Raw genomic sequence first — 19,509 nt, forward strand, 5'->3', positions numbered from 1 at the left:
TTGTGAATCTGAATCGTTCGATGACGTTAAGGGATCCGTAAAACTGGGAAGCTCTTGACTTTTCTAGAATTTTCTTTGGACATGCACTGGGAGAAATTCCACGTTACGATTTCTGATCGTTGTGTGCAGCGGCAGAAGATTAATTTTAGATCATTGCAAAATTTTAACAAGTGCGATGCATTTGCGATGGTAGAAGTTGTTATTGGTGTTAAGTTGGCGACAGTGTTTTTTTTCTTACAATGCCCTAATTCGATGTCCTTTATTAGCCGGGTGTTTTCTTGTCACAAACTTGACGGTGCTGTGAACAGTGAGAGTGTTTCCTTGCGATCAATGATGCGGCTGTTGAAGCCGATGGAAGACTGATAGTTCGGGTGACGGGAGAGGAGGAAACTCGAGACGACAATTGCCAGCATTGATGTTTTCGCTCTGAGGATATCTGAAACGAAGGGTGATCTTGAGGCGATTAACATCCGATACTCTTTGAAGATTGCAGGATTCGGTTTCAGAAGTAGTAGAGTGTGTGGAACCGAGGAGATTGCTGTGTGCGCGCCTCAATCGGAGAACCATGGCGAAGGAATCGATGCCAACAGACTTTCTTAATTCTCAATTTCTCGCAGCAGCTTGGCCGTATATACTTCTGATCGTCGTTGCTGTATTGTCTCTCCAATTCTTACGGCTGGCGGTGTCATATGTGTTTTCAGCACTCCGATTACTCGTCCGCATTGTCCTGTTAGTGATTTCCTGGCCTATTTACCTAATCCTTTTGCCGGCTCGCGTTTTAGTTTTCTTCACTAGAATGGCGATTAGGATCTTGTTTTACGCAACCATGGCCGCCATTTTGTACAGTCTTCTTGGAGGAGTACTGAATTCCACTGTGATGAAAGAGGCTTTCGGAGAGGCTCTCCAATATCTGCAATCAACTTTTTTGCAGCAATGACGACGCATTCGATATATCATCCGCTCATCTGTAGAGTCGAGCCTAATATGTCAGGAATTTTAATGTCAATGCAATCGATCTTTATATTTTTACCAACGGCTATATAATTTCAGCCCTTGGCTGTCTGCCCATTTTTTCATGTAGCTCAGCGACTGTGCAATATACGATTGTGTTCCCCTACATTCAATTAGAACTTTACATCATTTGTGAATTCCTGTTGTCTTTTGTATTGGTTATTGTTCATGATTGCGCTCTCGGACCTCGTCCTGCTTCAGAACAGATAATATGCGTATTCTCTGGTACAACATGGGCTTAATTAGCAGTCTCGTCACTTGCCCTCAATCCAAAGACCATCAAATTTTTTTCGCAGAAAAGATTGCCTTTCTGGTTCTGAAGGATAAAACGATAGATTGAGTTGGAAATGAGCATATTAGTGGTTGCAAAAATTTGGGTTTGGCTCTGTTTGTACTCTTCTGAAGAGAGCCTAATTACACATACTCAACAACCGCGATGACAAGAGAATTGTTCGATCGAGGTGCTTCTGCGACATTTTGTGATGGTTGAGGTGATTATCAAAACTGGTACATCCAAGTTCCGCCTCAACGTCGCATTTATCTCAGAATCAGCCGCGCAAACCCTCAGGTGTAGATTCATATCTTGCGACCTGGTCAACCGGAATGTGTTTTCTCCTCATCCTGGCAACCTTAAATGCTACTGAAGTTGTTTTGACAGTCGTAACACTGTGAAGAATCGCAACTCCTACAATTCGATATTTGTTTCCATTGTTCGCCAAGGAAGAAATAGTTCGTCCAACAAAGTGACCGACAAGACCATCATACCTGCTTCGCAACGACGACGGAAAGGTATCCGAAACTCCACCTCTTTCACTCGCACGAAAGCTTGCTCTGCTTACGCCAGATGCGCTTGCCTTGCTCCGTAGACGGGGGGCATGTTGCTGAGCAGAGAAGCAAACCATCGTATTCACAGAACTGAGATTCCATTAGATAAGACCACGAGCCGAGAGAGGACACGGCTGGCAACCAAAAGTCGAGTGACAGAATCAACCAAGGCTGTGCAAAGGTACACTTCTCTCTTGCAAAACGCTTGGAGGCTGCTCACGCTAACTTCGAAGCCTGATTCAGCTAGCATAAAAATAAAAATAAAAAAAGCTTCGTCTCCCAGTGATCACCCAGATTTGTAGAAATCACCATGAGCAAGACTCTACGCTCGCACCACAAGTCAAACTTCGTTCTCGCAGAAGTCAGCTACAACGGCGTTAAATGCGAAAGGTGAATGGTGAACAGGTCGATGAACAGGAGGTACGTGGCAGACGACCCTCATGATCAGTGAATCCTGCAAAATTGCAAACATGTGGGTGTTGTCAGCAACGGGGTCGGAATCTGAGTCATGGCATTGGCCTCCATCCTTACCCAAAATGGGTCCTTGCGTCTCATGCCAACACGTCCCTCTTTCGCTCCATGTTTTGACACGTTTTGATATCAGTGACGCGTGGCAAGACTTGGCTCGAGCCTCCTGGTTGCCACTTGGATGGTAGGCTCAGTTTATATATTTGCTTGCTGTATCCGTTTCTGGGTAATATAGAGTTGCATGTTGATTATCAGAACGTTGCTTTCCACAAGAACTTCTTAGAACGTCTTGTCCTTCATAGCCCACTGATCAGCTTCGCTAAGTGGAGTGGTTGTGTTCGTTTTTACTAGTTCAGGGTACAAGGTTTTTAGAGTGTTTGCACAGTCTTTGTCTTGTTGGGTTCGTTTGTCAAGCACTTGTAGGTTCGAAGCAGCTAACGGAAATGAATTCTGAGGGTTTGCAGAAGAGGTCACGGGACACAGCCGATATTGTGCACGATGTCGACCCCACACAGCAGAAGTATGTCGCCAAGGCATACCGTAAATCCGCCGAGGTTGTGAAAAAGCCCGGAATGCCATCGTTGATAGTGAGCTGCGCAATCCCGCTTGTGGCAGGACTGGTGGTGTCCTCGATTACTGGCCCCGACCAGTGGTACAAGGATTTGAACAAGCCGGCGTGGACTCCCCCTGGTCCCATCTTTGGCTTGATCTGGACCTTCATCTACCCCCTCATGGGCCTGGCCTCGTGGCTAGTGTGGGCCGACGGCGGATTCCAGCGAAATGCCTTCCCTCTCGGCGCCTACTTCGTGCAGCTGGGATTGAACCTCATGTGGTCGGTGCTCTTCTTCAGGTTCCACAACATCACTCTCGCATTCGTCGACATTCTGGCGCTCGCCGCCGGCGTCTTCACATGCATCGGTGCTTTCCAGCCCGTCAACCACGTCGCTGCCAACCTGATGAAGATCTACTTCGCTTGGGTGTTGTTCGCTTCCTTCTTAACATTCTCCATCCTGGTGAAGAACATCCATGGAGTGCCTCACCATGAGTAGGTCATGGATTTGGGAAACGGTTACGAAGCTCAATTTTACGGCCGATTTGTAGTTTTCTTTGTACATTAGTCTTTCGAAGGAAGACAGCGTGCATTGGGTTTGAATTGGTGACTGTTCGTGGCTGCCCTTCCGTAAAAAAGTGTAGGAGAAATTCACACCAAAGAGGCTCTGGTACGTGGATACAGTGGAGGAATTTCTTCTCTTGGTTTGGGTGAACCGTTTCTAATCACTCACATTTGTAAAGTGTTTCCAAAATTCGGTCTCAAATCGGCGTCTCTTTCATTATGACATGTGGTTGTACAAGACGTGTGGTGCGGTTCTGTCCTTATAAATCCATTTGTTTCTATTGTTGTCGAACAAACCGCGAAGTTCCATTAATTTGGTGTCTCAACGAGAGTGTAATGTCTTGATGAGGAACCAGGAGTGAATTTAGCTCTGGTAACGATGTGCAACCAATGGCACGTATACTATCTTAAGAAGCTGTTGCGTAATCGCAATGAATGTGGAACAAATCACTGAATGTTAGCACTTAAGCCTAATGCTACCTGGTCTTAACATTAACAATTTACCCGGAGCTAATCTTATCATCGCCATTAAGTACCAAAATCATTGCTCTCAAGTGAAGGAAAAGCTCTGGAATAAAGCATTAATGTGACATTTTAGGTTCTGCATAGTTTTTCTACCACGTATGCAGCCACTCGATCTACAACCATATCACCTTCTAAATTTGTTTTGAAGAGATACTTCACGTAAGAAGTCCGACACATTCCCTCGCAAGACTTCATATCGTAATCCGGAGATGAATGACAGCCTGTTCCGGTGAATTCGACATTTCCAGTACTGGCTAGAAATACGGATTTTAGCCCGTTCAGTGTCAAGTTCCAAATTTCGACATTGACGAAGTAGTGTCATCAAAGGATACTACAAAGATCTTGTTTTATTGGCGAAGTTCCAAAAGAAAGTTTTGAAGTACCTTTTAAAAAACATAAAATTAGTTTAATGGTACTAGAAGTTTGTAAACGTGGAAGGTTTAGCAGATGAAAATTAAGTAAAATTCAGGATAGACCGTGCTCAAACAGAATTGACAAGCGAACCGGTGCAGTGTTCTCATAAATTGCTACATATTTTACAGGATTGGTCCTCTTAAAGACCTTTCCACATTTCAAAAAATTGGCACATGAAGAAGTTGCCTTCATGACCCATCCTCAATGTACTTCCTAAACACTCCAACCGCAAAACATTAGTAGTTCGGTTAGGGATCCGACGCACGGCAGAAGGACAATCGAGTATAACCCATGTACATGATCAACTGTCTATAGGTCACACTATTACTCTACCTACCCGCATGTATACGGCTTGAACACCATCCCTAAATTATCTGTGGTCAAGCAGAAAATGAAGACAAAACCTGCCTCAATATTTGCGACATTGGCAGCTTTGGAGCCTATGTTCCCAGCAGATAAGGGTGCAATGGTGGAGGTCTGTGACGCCGAGAGAGCCCCACAACTCGTCTATGAGCCACAGTTGGTGACGGTAGACTCAGAGGTACAGGAACTATACAGAAAACAAAATCAATGATCAGTACCTTCATCATCTAAAAATGCTTACGACAAAATTCAAGCCACAACCTCTGGCTCTCTGCACAACAGATTGCATAAGACATACTATTTCTTAGCTCTCTGCGGAGAGAAGAAAAGATTGAACTGTGGAGTACGGTAGGTAAAAGTGGTACCTGGAGAGACAAAAGGTTTATTGCCGGCAAAAATAGGAGGCCTCTTTTTAGGAATCAACGGTGGGGCACCTGTACCAAGGCAGTTGAAGTTGATAACTGGCATAAAATGGTCAAAGAAAAGAAATATAACACACCATTGAGATTCTTAAAAGATGATTGAAAGATCAGAAATTACACTTCAAATTGTAAAGGGCTTTACTTGACTTTGCGACCGAGGGAACAGGGTCTGTACAGTTCAGATCTTTCTTGAAAACTTTGGACTTCTTTACCTGCAGTAAGCGTGGGACGAAAAGGATTTAAAACCATGATAATATGATGTTCCCAGACATTGACGCATCTACGAAAACTGCTCCAGTTGACACTTCAGGCCTCTGTTTTCGTGTAGATACCTCTTCCCAAGTACGTGACTATTTTGAACATTCGAGGAGATCGGAGCAAAAAACACTAAGTCAGTGAACACAACAAGGCCTTAAATCCTTTTGAGCATGTAAATTCTAAGCTAGAGACACCTGCATACAGCAAAGCTATGGTGGACAATCAAGTTCAGTGAGTTGCAGAGATACTAACAAAGGTCTTTAGTTTTGGACTTGATTTCTCGAATGAAGGAAGAGTATCATTCTTCCCTATTGCGGAGTTCTTTTTATCAGAATCTGAAGCGTCAGAACTTTCATTCCAGGAAGCCTCAGAATCTCCATCTTCCTCCTCCTCTGCGGAAGACACATTACACTGTTTGTCGTCCTCGATCTTCTTGGTGTCTTTCTTCTCGTCTGAATAGAGAATATTGTCCTGATTGTCTCTCTTGACCCTCTTCCTGTTTGTCTTCTCATTAGCAGAAGACATGTTAACCTCCTTGTCTTCCAAACCCTTTTTAGGGCCTGTCTTCTCATTTGCAGAAGATATAGCATCTTGTTCAACTTCCCTGTTCCTCTCAAGTTCGACTACATTCTTCAAAACTTCGCCTGCACTTGAACTGGCTAGCCTACCTCCCTGTAAAGAAATAAAATATGAGTAAATGACCAACAGTGAGATGCATATAATTATTAAATGAAGATGGACTAATAATGAGTATCAGCATGATTAAACAAGCTCCATTCCTGGAATTGCTCAACATGCCTAAAATTATTCATACCTCATGAGAAGAATGTGTCGGACTCGTCAATGTGACGGTTGCTTTTGTGTCCTCTTCCATCACTCCTTTTACAGCATTCAACGTACGCTCAAAAACAGAATATGCTTCAAGAAGTTCAGGAGCATAGGTAGTTGATGTAGTCACCTCCTGCAGCAATACATGTTCCAAACCTGTCAGTCTTGTCAACAAATATCAACAAAATGATCAAATAATGAAGTAAGAAATAAAAATTCACGGCGGCGCTAACTGTCCATGTTAACAAAGTGTCCACTTGCAGAGTAATACAGCCAGCTATACTTCTAGCACGGTCCGGAAGGTGTAAACACTACAAATCCCGTTTCAATGACCAAAAACCCTCCCGATGGTTCACTCTGATCGAAAATGATTCTAATACTGAGGTGCCATGCATATCATGCTCACTGCTATTGCCAGAGTACATGAATGCTGAACTGCTAAGAAGAGATAGAATGAACAATCTCCTGCTCCTTCTGAATACCAGTTAACCACAACAACAGGGAGATGTGAAGAGAGAATTTTCACAAATCTTGCTTAAACCACGTTCTAAGACAATACAAACTACCTGCTTTGCTCTGCTTTCATCTTGATTGCTTGATTTCGTCGCAAAGCACTGTTGACCTGTCGAAGCACCCTCTTCATAGGCATCACCACTTGCCCCACTGACGGCTTCCAATAGATAATCAAATGCACTGTTTTCTCTCTGTGAACCAGGCACATTCGCAGAAATCCGGCAGAATTCAAGGCCCTGGAGGAACTGGTGTCGATAATCATGAGATAGCGCTGGCTCCGCCTCGTGAGGAGCTTCAGCTATCTCATCTGCATTGATATTCTCCTTTTCCGTGATCACAGGAGGTTCCTGATGGATCAACAGAAACCTGTTAACGCACTAAGAGATCATTCCCAGAACACCAATGAAACCTAATTTACACTGCCGCTATCAATGGGCGGACCCTAACGGCAGATGTCAGAAAGACCTTTAGAGTTTTATACACAATTGACGATATAACAATATCAAAATTCAAATTCAACACTTCAAAAATACAACTTCAATCATGTTTCCGCTAAAAGACCGTCAGAAAGACTACAACAAGAACAACAGGATCCGAAGAATAGTTGATGCAATTATGGTCGAGTTGGACTCACAATAATCCTTGGCCTTTTCAGGGCTAAAGTCCTCCGCCCTTTAGTGATCATTGAATCTTCAACCTCGAGTGCGCAACTTCTGAGACTCCTCCTGCCAACAACGTCGGAGGATAACTTGGCATTGGGAATGAATTCGTCGTCATCATCATCGCTCTCCTTGTAAGTCACCCCAGCCCTTGCTTGCCTCTGAGGCCTCGAGGCACCCCCGGAACCCCTCATTCTTATCCAATCTCTCACACCAACTCTTCTCCACCAAGCTTCACGCCCAACGAACTCCGACGCAACAAGCCTCCGTCATAGAACCACACTGAGCACAACATGCGCTCAGTGAGCCGCAACTACAATCCGATTCAAATTGAGACACCCCACATCAATACCAACTCGCACCCTTCGCAGAAAAACAAACTCCCGTCCACACAATCTACTCTAAGTTCTCAACTCCAACACTTCTAAACCACACACTCACACCATTCACTTCATACATACTACTCCACGTCCTCTTCTCCGACCTCAACGTCTTCCGCAACGTCTTGCTCCAGAAAACATCAATGCCGCCGACAAAGCCACTCCCAAAAATCTCGAAATCTTATCAATAATCTCACAGATTCAGCAGCATAATCTCGCGATTGACTCTGCGACTTCAACACCCGAAAGTGGAGCCTCGCAAGCCAGATATCTGAAAGAAAAAAAGACAACACCCGACTGAACAAGCTCTCCGAATGACCTAAGCTTCACGCGAAAGAGAAGGGTGACGCGGATGAGGGCCATTCAGCTTCAGTCTCAATCAACGGATTGAGAGTCTTACAAGCCTCGCGAACATGCCATACTTGGAATGCGATTTGAGTTCGCCGCATTTCCAGCCAACCGAGGAGGGAGACGAAGTTCTCATGTTCCCATACGTGAGAAGCAATGGGAACATTTGTTCCCTTGAGGTTCCCGCTCCTCTGCGCCTCGTTTGAATCTCCCATCTACTATAGGGTTTCAAGATTTGCGGAATTCGTTGTCCTTGCTTGAGTTTTTGTCTACTACAGTTGAGAGAACCATGACGACCATTCGGCGATTCTGTTGCGATGATCTACTCAAGTTCGCCAACGTGAACATTGACCATCTCACTGAAACTGTAAGTTGCTGCTGTTTTTTTTTTTTTCTTTTTTTTTATTCTTTTTTTCTTTTGGGGTTGTTGAATTGAGTTTTCTAAGTGTGGTTGGAAATTTTCGGTGAGTCGAGAGGGTTCGTGTGAATCAGAGGTGATTGGATGTAGAATGCGGATGGCGGGGTGATTAGTTTGTGTGCGGACGTTTATGTGCAGTTTAGCATGGCATTCTACCAGACTTACATGGCAAGGTGGCCAGATTATTGCCATGTAGCGGAGGCACCGAATGGATCAATTATGGGTTACAGTAAGTTTCGGTCGTGATGCCGATTGCAGGTTTGCATTGTAGAGAGTTTTCAGGTTTGAATTGTATGCTGACCTTTGTGGCATCAGAAGTGCGCGGTATCTCGTCGAGGATACGAACCTGACAATCTCTTCATGATGCTTGTTAACTTTGGCCTTCCTTTCTGTTCAATGTTCTAGCTTCACGCTACAGATAGTGTAAAGAAGCAGGTTGGAGTCACCTTAAGAAAATTGAGCTTAGTGATGTTAGCGAAGAGAGTCGGTTTTACAGAGTATGTCAAGTACGTCCATGAAATACACCTAGCTGAAGAAATTAGGTTTTTTTGAGTGAGGTGTGATTGCATGACGTCTTCGTAACTAGTTGATGGCTGGCAGTTTTAGGGAAGGTGGAAGGGCACAACGAGAATTGGCATGGGCATGTTACAGCGGTTACCGTGGCCCCTGAATACCGACGGCAGCAGCTTGCAAAGAAGCTGATGCAAATCCTAGAGGACATCACTGAGAAATCGTGAGCTTTGCTTGTGTCCCACGATTATATCTGACCTCAGACGCAGCAATCAAAACTTCTTTGTTCTCAATTAACCCTTACCTCTCGTCATTTAACATTATTGTAACATCCCTGCCGTGGGAAATTGTTTATGTGATCAGGTACAATGGCTACTTTGTGGATTTATTTGTACGTGCATCGAACATCCCTGCAATAACGATGTACCAGAAGGTATTTAGCAACCTAACTTCCAAGACATCCAAATTCAAATTCGCATTGAGGACCAGAAGCTATGCAGGAACTGATTCTAAATTAGATAGTTTCAAAAGAAGTGATTCTTTTATGTACCGCTTCATACTATTTTACTTTGTAATCCCTGGTTATTGAATTGGTTTGCTTGCTGTGGTCCTTAACAGCTTGGATATTCAGTGTACCGACGGGTTCTTAGATATTATTCGGGTGAAGAAGACGGACTTGGTATGTGCATCGAATACTAGATCTCATCAGAGATGCACACTTGTGTTTCTTTTTGTTTTAAATCTGCATTCACGTGAATACTATCATTTAATTAGATAGGGTGGAATTCATTGAAAGTGGTAAGAGTAGAATATTTCCCTTAATTTTCACGCATGTTGTCAGTAGCTGATGGTGTGGGGTTGAATTGATTTACTCCGCAGACATGCGAAAAGCCATGAAACGGGATGTGCATAAGAAATCGATCATTCCCTTGAAACGAGAAATAACGCCTGAAGAGTTGGAGTATGACTGACCTCTTGGAGACCAATTGTTCAAGTGATTTATTTTTACGAATATCTGTCATATATGTAGCGAAATTCCTCAAGAGTTCAACAATTAGGGATGCTTCCTGATTACATCCTTCATTTGTTTGACCTGCCGTTCAAATTTGATGCATTTTGTACCTTTATCGCTTGCATGCATTTGCTGTCCAAATTCTTGATATTTCAAGAAAATTGCTTAACTTGTAAGACAACTGCAGTGGCTGTTGCAATTGGTGGTTGGAGCCCATTATCCAGCAGTTGCAATATATCCAAGGCTGGTACTGGTTTCGCCCTATCATAGTGTGGGAAATCAATAATCCTTTTAAACTAATGCGCCGACGTTTTATGCGAACAAAATAAGTCTCAAATTTCTCATAGAGCCGTATACTACTCTGCTTGAAATACGAATCCTGGTGCTTTCACATTGAGGCAGTATTTGTTACAGGAAGATTCTTGTTCCAGCTTATTTGCTGCGAAAATGAACATGGGCATAGCTTTTTGAAAAAGAAGGCTAGCCATGGTGTTTTACTTGTGAAAGTTTCTGCTTCAATGGTCTGACACATTAATTGAGCTAAGATACTTACCCGCCTATTGTATACACCCATGCAGAATCATCTGCACACTCTAGTTTGTTCTGCAGCTGGTTGTCACTTCGAAATGAACATCCGTTACAAGTAGGACGCTGAGAACATGCAAAGAACCCAACTTCGCCTTAAAGAGTGGTCTTCATTATGAAAATTTGTTGGATAAAACTACGTGCCGTTCGTGCCTGAATGAAAGATTGCTTTGATCTCTACTTGTGGTGCAGACACAGTATCCCTGAAGTGGCAACCATCCTGCTGGTTGCCCTTGCCTCCTTTCCCCAGGATGGATGGATTGTAAGGCATACTATGAATTTCTTTCAAAGTTATTTATCTATTGGAAACAGATCCAAAACAAACGAAGTGACACGTATTGGTTGAAAAATAATGAATTACGATTTAGGTTTCTTTCAATTTTCGAAAACTAAAAAACTAAAATTTTCTTCATAATTTACCTCATTCCTTTCGAATTTGCAATCAAGTAGTTGATTGCATCAGCTTAAGAGAGATTCAACGAGAATGCAATGAAAATTTTGGTTTCAGAAGTTGGATCAAATCTTCAAAAATTGTAAGGCATGTGCTTTAAGTACGTCCAAAAAGCAAATACAAAACATAAGAGCTCCACGGACCAACCAACCAAAGCCAATATAACCATGATGGCTCAAACACGCATCATTTTGTCTTTCATTTCTATCTGTGCATAATCATGTCACTTTGTATAAGATTCCTAGAAGACAACGAATCACTATTACTTTCACTTCACTAATTAACATCTGGATGAAATATATTGCAAACAAATACATGTCTTGCAAAATCTGTTTTTGAAACAGCTACTCACGGCACTCTCAGAGGACACTACAACATTTTTTTCATTTGTGTTTTTCATACACTTGGAAGACTTGTAAAAAAACGGTGGTCATTGGAAGCAACCAATTACAAAATAGGCTGAGCTGGCATCTAATCACCAGCTTTGAAATGAAGTAAATGACAGGCGAACAACAATTCCCTGAGTGTTCTCAACACCCCAGGCAACTACACATTAGGTGTGGCGGACCCCAATTGTTGTGCTACACTCTACAGGATCTACTCTCAGGGGGTGGGAAAATACCACGTCAGCATGATTGGGCCACCTAGACATCCAGGTGGAGGGGTGAGTCCGTCATGGCGAATCCACTGCCACGTCGTCCATGTCCACACACACACACTTGCACTCACTCACTCAAAGCAAGAGGGGAATCAAATCAAGTGCTCATGGGGTCTGGATTCAGCTGCATGGAAGGGATAGCTGGCCAACCCGTGTGTGACAGTGTCTTGCTCTGGGTTGAGCTACATACTTGTTAAGTTGTTATAGGTGATAAATAAATAAATAAAGAAAGAAAAAATAAATGTAAAAAAGCAACCATAATAGATTTTCCAATAAAATAAAATGACATTGTTGGAAAAAATAGATTCAAACATATGCACAACAGACAACAAAGAATTCAACAGAAAGGTGTTCTATTCGAAATGACCTTTGAGCTTTTGCAAAGAATAGATTGATAACCGCCTAGCCAGCTGCGCAATGCACACACAAGTCGGTTCACCTCAACACAGACCGTGCCAGACATTCTCAACAGACCACGGTATTACTGCCACGGTCTCATGATGACTAGCACGGTCTTCGGTTGGACTAATGATGGGCACTCACCAAGGCCCACTCCCACGCCCGTCTCACTGAAAGGGACGGGTATGACCGCTCCTTCCCTGCCTACTACCCCGCCCTGGGCGTGATACCGACGTGGGCGCGCCATTACCACCTCGCCATTGTAAATTAAACTCTTGCTTCTGCCCGCCATCCCGACCTTCGCATGCGTGCGTGCGTCCTCTCCGAGCTCTTCCTGCTTCATCTTGACCTTAGTCCTACTTGCTCCCTCCTCTGATGATCTCGCTAGCTTCTCGCGTCGGCTTCACAAGTCTATGAGTTCTTGTACCGCATTGACAGTTAGTATTTCGTGGAGAAGGAGCTTTGTTTTAGCAGTTGGTTATAAGGCTCTTGCTGTAGTTTGCTTTGGTTCACAGAAGGTTGAGGTAGCTAGAGGAGGCGGAGGAGGAGAAGGATCACAAAGTGGAAGGTGATTGCTGCAAGACGCGGAGCTCAGGTCTACTTAAAGTATGGACGATTTGGATTTGCGAAGAGGTTGCCAGCATGCTGCTAGTTTACGTCCCTTTTTGCGTTGTTAACCAAAGCAGGTGGTCTGGTACAGGCCGTCTGTGAGCTTAGAAACCTTAGGCCGGGACACGTAGGGCGAGAGAGTTGCAATGCAGTTGTTCCGTTATGAGAGGTAAGTCTCGTCCTAAGTGCAGTAGCTCCCTGTGTTGAGTGATGTATTTGGTTTGAGAGACGCTGGCACGGCCTGGTAATGTGGTGGCGAATAGAGGGAGTTGTTTGTGCATTCAGAAGTATGCCGGATGGTCATGTCTTAATATACTTCGTCAGCTAAGTGAAAGCGATATAAAAAGTAAACATATATAGTAGGCTGCTTCCAAGAGTTTCGGGGAACGAGCTCCAAAAATGTTGGTAATGTCAGATAGGTTGCACGCACTGCTCAGAAGAATGCATGCTTGAGTTGTTCAGCTGAAGGAGGAACCTCTGAATGGCATCTAGTTGCTCGCGGTGGATGCCATGCAAGCGCATTCACTTATTTATGAGCACCCCCCCCCCATGTGCGCGTGATGATCGATTTTATTCCATATCAGTCGGTAGCAGCCACACCATTTTGAAGTTGTCTGCTTGTCCATTCTGACTAAATAAGGTTTGGCTCGTTGACACTGACGGCATTGAGTCTCGACTGATGCATAATTGAGTATGTTATAATCAAATGATTAGATACCTTATCCCTAAATAATAGGTAAATGTGAAACAAATAGATGTTTCATATGAATTTGAGAACCATTAGGTGTATACACGTTGTGATAATGTTGCCGAATTGGGAGGCTGCAGGTATAAGCTCAAGGCTATGTTGCTCCGACTTTCCCCAAAAATCATCAGGATTTCTTTGTGGAATAAACAAACGTTGCTTGAAAATTACGGGCACTGATCCTTGGAGCTCATGTAATCGCGAACACAGGTCGCGTTATTTTATCGCTGGCACACATTACTTGGTTAATTAGATGTGTCGGTGCAATAGGGTTTTAGTCTAGAGGACTGGTTGAGTGACAGAGGTAGAGAAAGAGGATCAACCTCGCTTACTGAAAAACCGATGTGAACTCGCACACTCTGAGAGAACTCACACTGTAACTAGTTCACATTTTCAGGGAACAATTTTAGAGGCGGCATTTATCTCTCAGGATTTCGGCATTTTGCGTGAGATACCCCAGTAGAATTAAAGGAATCAAGGATAGAATTGTGCTGGTCTCATTGGGAACATTCGTGTTCATTTAATGTTCTTTGGCTTTCAGAATGGGGATTTGCCATTCGTTGTAACGATGAGGTGTTCCAAACAACTTTTCCTGATGGTCCACTGTTCTTTCGCGAGAAGAGTTGAAGCTCTTTGCTAACAGGAAGAGCCGATGGTATAGCTTCTCAATTTAGTTGACAGTTGATTCTGGTACATCTGATTGACGACATGAGATTGATTGTGAAAACCGAAAAATTTCTATCAGCCACGATTACTTCGGATGAAATGAGTGATGCGAAGATGAGTAAAGGCAGAAGTTTAAGGTGCTGAGGCAATGCGAAATCGTTGGTCTCAACGGAAGGATCGAATCGTGGAAGTTAATATCTCCATGTGTTGCCAAGGTCAGGAAGAAGCTTGTTCGTATCAGCGGAACGAATGGGAAGGATAGGACAGGATTATCAAGAGATATTTCGTGAAGACTTGTGAGAGCGATCATGCGTTGCAATGCCTGTCCAATTGCAGGGTTGCTTTTATTGCTGCTTGTGGCTACCCAGATTCTCAGGATCGGCCATGGTATAGTGCCATCTCCACAATCCTCTCCTTTCTCCATTCCACAAATTAACCTGGTGCCTTACATTTACGTGTCAAATATTTCCAGGTAGGTTGTGGAGATTGCCATTCATATTTTGGCTTCAACCCATATAGTGCCATCTCCACAATCCTAGTTGAAGGACAGAATAGTTGCACCTCAATTGCAGTGCAAACTCGATAGACTTGCATTAATAATGCCCTGAGATGGAACTTTTGATTTTAGTCATGCTCCAAATAACAATCTACAATAGATGAATGCTAACGCTTATGACAAATGTATATAGCTCCGACGCTTTAATTATGATGCATAATTTGTTCTTAGGCTAGATAGCTTTACTCATGGTATGGTGTGAACTTGAAGAGTCAATCGCGTGAAATGGGGTCCTTTAATACCCCAATAACCAGCAGATACGTGTAGTATCGTTGTTTTGATACCATGGGATCCCCAGCGATGTTTTACAACCGCAGTATTGATCTAGTTTTGTCACAGCTCGAAGTGATAGGTCGATAAACGTCGTCAAGTAATTTCATTTCTTAGAAACTGATGTTAAATGTAACCCCATTACTAATAGCTCGTGTATGATATCAGTCGATGAACTTCCTTCCACGAAGACTTTCAAGTCAGCATGTTCTACACTGCTACTAAATTTTATTGCATTTTCCGAGTATGCCTCTAATATATCTGATAAATTGACGTTGCATTTTGGCATTTTGCATTGGGCTGCAGCTTTGCCATGTTCTACAGGGGATGAACCCCCTGCTCGAGTTCTTGTTACCCAGAAACCAGAGATACAAACTTCCACCTTCTCATCATCCGATGGGTTGCCTTCTGATAAATTAGTGATGCGTCCAATCCGAGCATCCAGGTTTCTAGATATGCAACCTGCGATGGCACCCCAAGTTCTGAGGACCCAACTGGTAGATTATTCGCCAGCCGCTTCGCCAGATAATAGTCCCCGTCTAAATCGAACAAGGTCCACACGGCCAACAGTTACAGCTCCAGCTCCTTCTCCAAAAATAAGAGGGCACCACCATCACACATACAAAGGTCAGAGAATAGAGATTTTACAAAAATCAGATTATTATATTTAATTAGAATGACTATTGAATAAACTACTCTTGTTATTTTATACATTTTCCATTCTATAATTTTTATGATTTTCCCAATCCCTTATTCTAATAGATGCTTTGTGTAATGCTGTTTTTGGAGATAAATGTGATGTCCTGCAATGAGAAATCGATGTTCTTTAGTATTAAAATTTTAGCTATCGTGCTGATCAAGATTTTGTTTGGACATGAATGGTAACAGCACCATCTCCTGCACCAGCATTCGCTCCAGTGCCACCGCAGATCTATGCTCCACCTCCAAAGGATATACAAGGTACAGACAGTTATTGAAAAAAATTCTTGATTACAAACCCGAAGTGTTGTCATATGCAGTGAATCTATTGGCACTATTTCTTGGTGTAACAAGTGAGCGATCAGCACAGTACTGCAACTCAATCTCGGCGGTCAATCCGGAGCGATAAAGGTATTACAGAATTGACCAAGACCTAATGACATTTGTGAGGTGCTGACATCTATTTATATGTGCAGGCTGTAAAGAATGTGAAGACGGGTATGCCAATGCACCATCAGGTGCTCCATGTGGATGTGTGATACCGATGACTGCACGCCTAAAACTAAAAATCGGCTTTGAGAAACTATTGACGTTGGTGAATGCACTTGCCAAGGAACTTAGCGACAGCCTTTTACTGCACCAAAGCCAAGTGCATATAGTGGGAGCGAATGCAGTAGAGCAATTCCAGGACAACACAGATGTGACTGTGCAGATTGTTCCCTTGGCAGATGCTTTTGACAACACCACTGCGTCGTTTCTTGCTTCTCAGATCTGGGAACACGGAGTGAAATTAAACGAATCCCTTTTCGGTCTCTACAAAGTCATCTCGGTACATTATCCAGGTAATAGCTGCAAAACATCAGGTGGATGTGTTTTAATGTCAAGAATCTTCTAAGTTTCTGGACTTACAATGTCATCATGTACGCGTTTCTTTGACCTGTGGTGGTAATAATCAGAGTACATTTCATGATTTTATACCTTGAATTTCCCAACTTAGGAACGCCAATCAAATAGCTGGCGGCGTGGTTTGTTGGTGAGAGGTGACATATTCTGAAATGTAGTCACACTTCTTTCATATCGTATCACAACATGCACGCTGAAATCTTAATCAAGCATTTGAGAACAAATCGTTTGATTTTCTATTACATTGTTCAATACTTATTGCATGGTTGAAAATCTGAACTTCCTCTATTTCTATATTTTTCAATCACCCCCCACAGGTTCGCATGATTCTGTTTGTAGGACTCCCTCCCTCTCCGCCTTCTCAAGCCCAACCCGAATTCGCAATACCTCCAATACGAAGTGGAGGGACTGCACAGCGACCCATTGGAGTGAACCTTAGCAATGTTGACCATAAAATAAGTAGTGCAAAAATTGCTGTAATTGCTCTAGCATCGACAATGGGTGCAGCGATCTGCCTCTGTGTGATCTGGTTAGTGATATTAAAGTGCAATAACCGGGCTCTAGCTATTGAAAAGGCCACAGAGCTCCTCCATCCTTCTGCCCCGAGACAGTCAACCCGCTCAGGTAAGTTTTGTTATTAGTGAATTTCTGGTCAGTATCAGTTCGTAATCTGTTACCTGCCAGCAGATTTCGACGTAAGTATTGGTAAGTTAATAAAGAAAATGGGAATATGTGTCTGAATTAGATGATTTCCTCCGATGCGGTCGAACTTTTACTTATTGCTAGATTTATCTAATCAGTTAGGCTACTTCAGTACTAAGTAATACGACCAAGTAGGCTCAAAGACTACTCAATTGTTGATCTTGCACAGGTGGAGTTTCTGTGGTGTCCGGAAGCTTCCAATCAGCATCATTTTCGGGTGAATCAATTATACCAGTATACAGGGGAACTGCCAGGTGTTTCTCGCTAGCAGAACTCACCAGAGCAACTGCAAACTTCAAACAAGAAAATATTGTTGGACAGGGAGGGTTTGGGACGGTCTTTCAGGGGAAATTAGATGACGGAACTCATGTGGCTGTGAAAGTCTTAAATCGCGGAGAAGACCAAGGAGGTCGAGGATTTGTTGCTGAAGTTGAAATGCTGAGTAGATTACATCATCGAAACCTCGTCAAACTCGTTGGTATATGTATAGAGGGGATGCGATGTTTAGTGTATGAACTCATCCCCAATGGCAGTGTTCAGTCACATTTGCATGGTAAGCACTACTAGCGCTAATACCAAATGCTTTTTAAAGCAAGTTGTGTTGGAATCCAGTGGTGAAACTTGTCAATGTTACATGATCACATCAGCTTCGAGAATTTTGAAGTGTGCAATCTGACATAAGTTAATGATGATGAAATCTTAATTTCTTCTGAGAAATCCTTCGACATTTAAATATGTATTTGAATGCAAGCGTTCTGAAAATTCCTACCGAGAACACATAATAAGCACGTGTAAGATATTTGCTACTATATCATCATTATTACCTTGCTGGTGGAGTTCTCAATTCATGATCTCTTACATATTTTTAATAATTTAATAATGAGTCTGATTTGCAGGTACAGACAAACATAATGCACCACTGAATTGGGAGACCAGGCTGAAAATCGCTCTGGGAGCCGCAAGGGGGCTAGCTTATCTTCATGAGGATTCGAATCCGAGAGTGATACATCGAGACTTCAAAGCCAGCAATATTTTATTGGAAATGGACTATACCCCTAAAGTGGCCGATTTTGGTCTGGCTAAGGCAGCCGTGGAAGGGGAAAATAGTCAGCATACATACTCTCGCGTGATGGGCACAATTGGGTAGGAACTGCTTTTGTCATGGTTTTTCAGCACGGAGATTAACTCGTGAGTGCAATCTAATAATTCTGGACGTTTTTGTGTACTTATTGCCTATTAAATCGTACTTATTAGATAATATGTTAATACGCAGATATGTGGCGCCTGAATACGCGATGACAGGCCACCTCCTAGTGAAGAGCGACGTGTACAGCTATGGGGTGGTTCTTCTTGAGCTTCTCTCAGGGAGGATGCCTGTTGACTCAAATAACCCAGAAGGGCAGCACAATCTGGTCACATGGGCTCGTCCACTGCTTAAAACTGAACAAGGATTGGTGATGCTAATGGATCCATATCTTGAGGGCGATTCTCCATTCGACAGCTTTGCTAAGGTCGCAGCTGTCGCTTCCACGTGTGTCCAACCTGAAGTGTCGCTACGGCCATTCATGGGTGAAGTCGTGCAGGCTCTGAAACTTGTCTACAATGACTCAGACGCAAGTGACTCCTACCCAGATGATCTTTCCCTAGACCTTGTCAAGTATGGGGCCACTACCGATCACCGAGCACGGTTTCTCCCAGATTCATCCTTCCTCAGCAGTGATTATGATTCAGGACTGTTCAACAGCAGGGATCCTATTGGGCAGCCTCTGTCGGCCTCTGCAGCATTGTCAGATTCCGATCGCTCCGCTTGGCAATTCTCTGCTTCATTGCGTCGCCAAAGCAATTCAGGTCCTCTGGAGACTTCCACTGGACAGAAGCCACCAGCGTCGTACAGGTTAAGGAGCAAGAAAGCGGTGACAAAGAGCGATCATGGAGGTGCAGGAGCCAACAGTCACTACAGACCTAGAGAGTTTTCATCTATTTGGACATAAAAATTCAGTGTGTAGACGTGGCTTTATATATAGGTTATCTCTGAGTTGGAAGGTGGTTTTCCCCTTGAATAGAATTGCTCGATAGAATGCTCAGGCCGACAGCTTTCGAAAATTTAAACACGTCAGCTCTCTCATGATTTTCTGCAAAATTAAATCGGATACCACTTTGAAGTTGCATTCATCAATCCCGCCAAATTCATGTAATTT

The 19,509-nt window shown here is 43.2% G+C and overlaps 4 protein-coding genes across 15 annotated transcripts; 3 read left to right on the forward strand and 1 right to left on the reverse strand.

Annotated features, from left to right (window-relative positions):
* The first annotated feature begins 2,525 nt into the window (after positions 1 to 2,525).
* Positions 2,526 to 3,620, forward strand: LOC112287670 (uncharacterized). The gene has a single exon (XM_024530930.3). It carries the CDS (start codon positions 2,748 to 2,750, stop codon positions 3,351 to 3,353), a length of 606 nt encoding a protein of 201 aa, XP_024386698.1. The 5' UTR covers positions 2,526 to 2,747; the 3' UTR covers positions 3,354 to 3,620.
* Positions 3,621 to 4,434: 814 nt separating this feature from the next.
* On the reverse strand, positions 4,435 to 8,228 carry LOC112287669 (uncharacterized). 5 transcript variants are annotated; one of them, XM_024530928.3, is made up of 8 exons: positions 7,885 to 8,228; positions 7,376 to 7,682; positions 6,795 to 7,088; positions 6,215 to 6,361; positions 5,653 to 6,072; positions 5,261 to 5,354; positions 5,086 to 5,154; positions 4,435 to 4,907 (listed from the first exon to the last, which is right to left on the reverse strand). In XM_024530928.3, exons 2-8 carry the CDS (start codon positions 7,592 to 7,594, stop codon positions 4,798 to 4,800), a joined length of 1,353 nt encoding a protein of 450 aa, XP_024386696.1. In that variant the 5' UTR covers positions 7,595 to 7,682; positions 7,885 to 8,228; the 3' UTR covers positions 4,435 to 4,797. The 5 variants fall into 5 exon arrangements, 4 of the variants coding, with proteins under 4 accessions (XP_024386696.1, XP_090109652.1, XP_024386695.1 ...); XM_090253526.1 differs by having other exon boundaries at positions 5,285 to 5,354; positions 7,885 to 8,226; XM_024530927.3 differs by having other exon boundaries at positions 7,376 to 8,228.
* Positions 8,229 to 8,372: 144 nt separating this feature from the next.
* On the forward strand, positions 8,373 to 14,112 carry LOC112287671 (N-terminal acetyltransferase B complex catalytic subunit NAA20). 7 transcript variants are annotated; one of them, XR_012218333.2, is made up of 9 exons: positions 8,373 to 8,495; positions 8,685 to 8,775; positions 9,147 to 9,279; positions 9,420 to 9,489; positions 9,675 to 9,735; positions 9,936 to 10,017; positions 10,256 to 10,315; positions 10,483 to 10,607; positions 10,846 to 14,112. XR_012218333.2 is itself a non-coding variant. In XM_073536660.2 (8 exons), exons 1-8 carry the CDS (start codon positions 8,418 to 8,420, stop codon positions 10,517 to 10,519), a joined length of 612 nt encoding a protein of 203 aa, XP_073392761.1. In that variant the 5' UTR covers positions 8,373 to 8,417; the 3' UTR covers positions 10,520 to 14,112. The 7 variants fall into 7 exon arrangements, 5 of the variants coding, with proteins under 5 accessions (XP_073392761.1, XP_073392763.1, XP_073392762.1 ...); XR_016505027.1 differs by having other exon boundaries at positions 10,487 to 10,607; positions 10,846 to 10,903; XM_073536660.2 differs by having other exon boundaries at positions 10,483 to 14,112.
* A 140-nt stretch (positions 14,113 to 14,252) lies between these two features.
* LOC112287659 (receptor-like serine/threonine-protein kinase ALE2) lies at positions 14,253 to 19,487 on the forward strand. 2 transcript variants are annotated; one of them, XM_024530896.3, is made up of 8 exons: positions 14,253 to 14,568; positions 15,314 to 15,634; positions 15,896 to 15,967; positions 16,183 to 16,548; positions 16,949 to 17,233; positions 17,481 to 17,864; positions 18,208 to 18,454; positions 18,585 to 19,487. In XM_024530896.3, the coding sequence occupies exons 1-8, from the start codon at positions 14,490 to 14,492 to the stop codon at positions 19,300 to 19,302; spliced, it is 2,472 nt and encodes an 823-aa protein (XP_024386664.1). In that variant the 5' UTR covers positions 14,253 to 14,489; the 3' UTR covers positions 19,303 to 19,487. The 2 variants fall into 2 exon arrangements, with proteins under 2 accessions (XP_024386664.1, XP_090109651.1); XM_090253525.1 differs by lacking the exon at positions 16,949 to 17,233.
* The last annotated feature ends 22 nt before the right edge of the window (positions 19,488 to 19,509 follow it).

The sequence above is a fragment of the Physcomitrium patens genome, chromosome 10 (genome assembly GCF_059467195.1).
Source record: "Physcomitrium patens ecotype Gransden chromosome 10, ASM5946719v1, whole genome shotgun sequence".
Lineage (NCBI taxonomy): Eukaryota > Viridiplantae > Streptophyta > Bryopsida > Funariales > Funariaceae > Physcomitrium > Physcomitrium patens.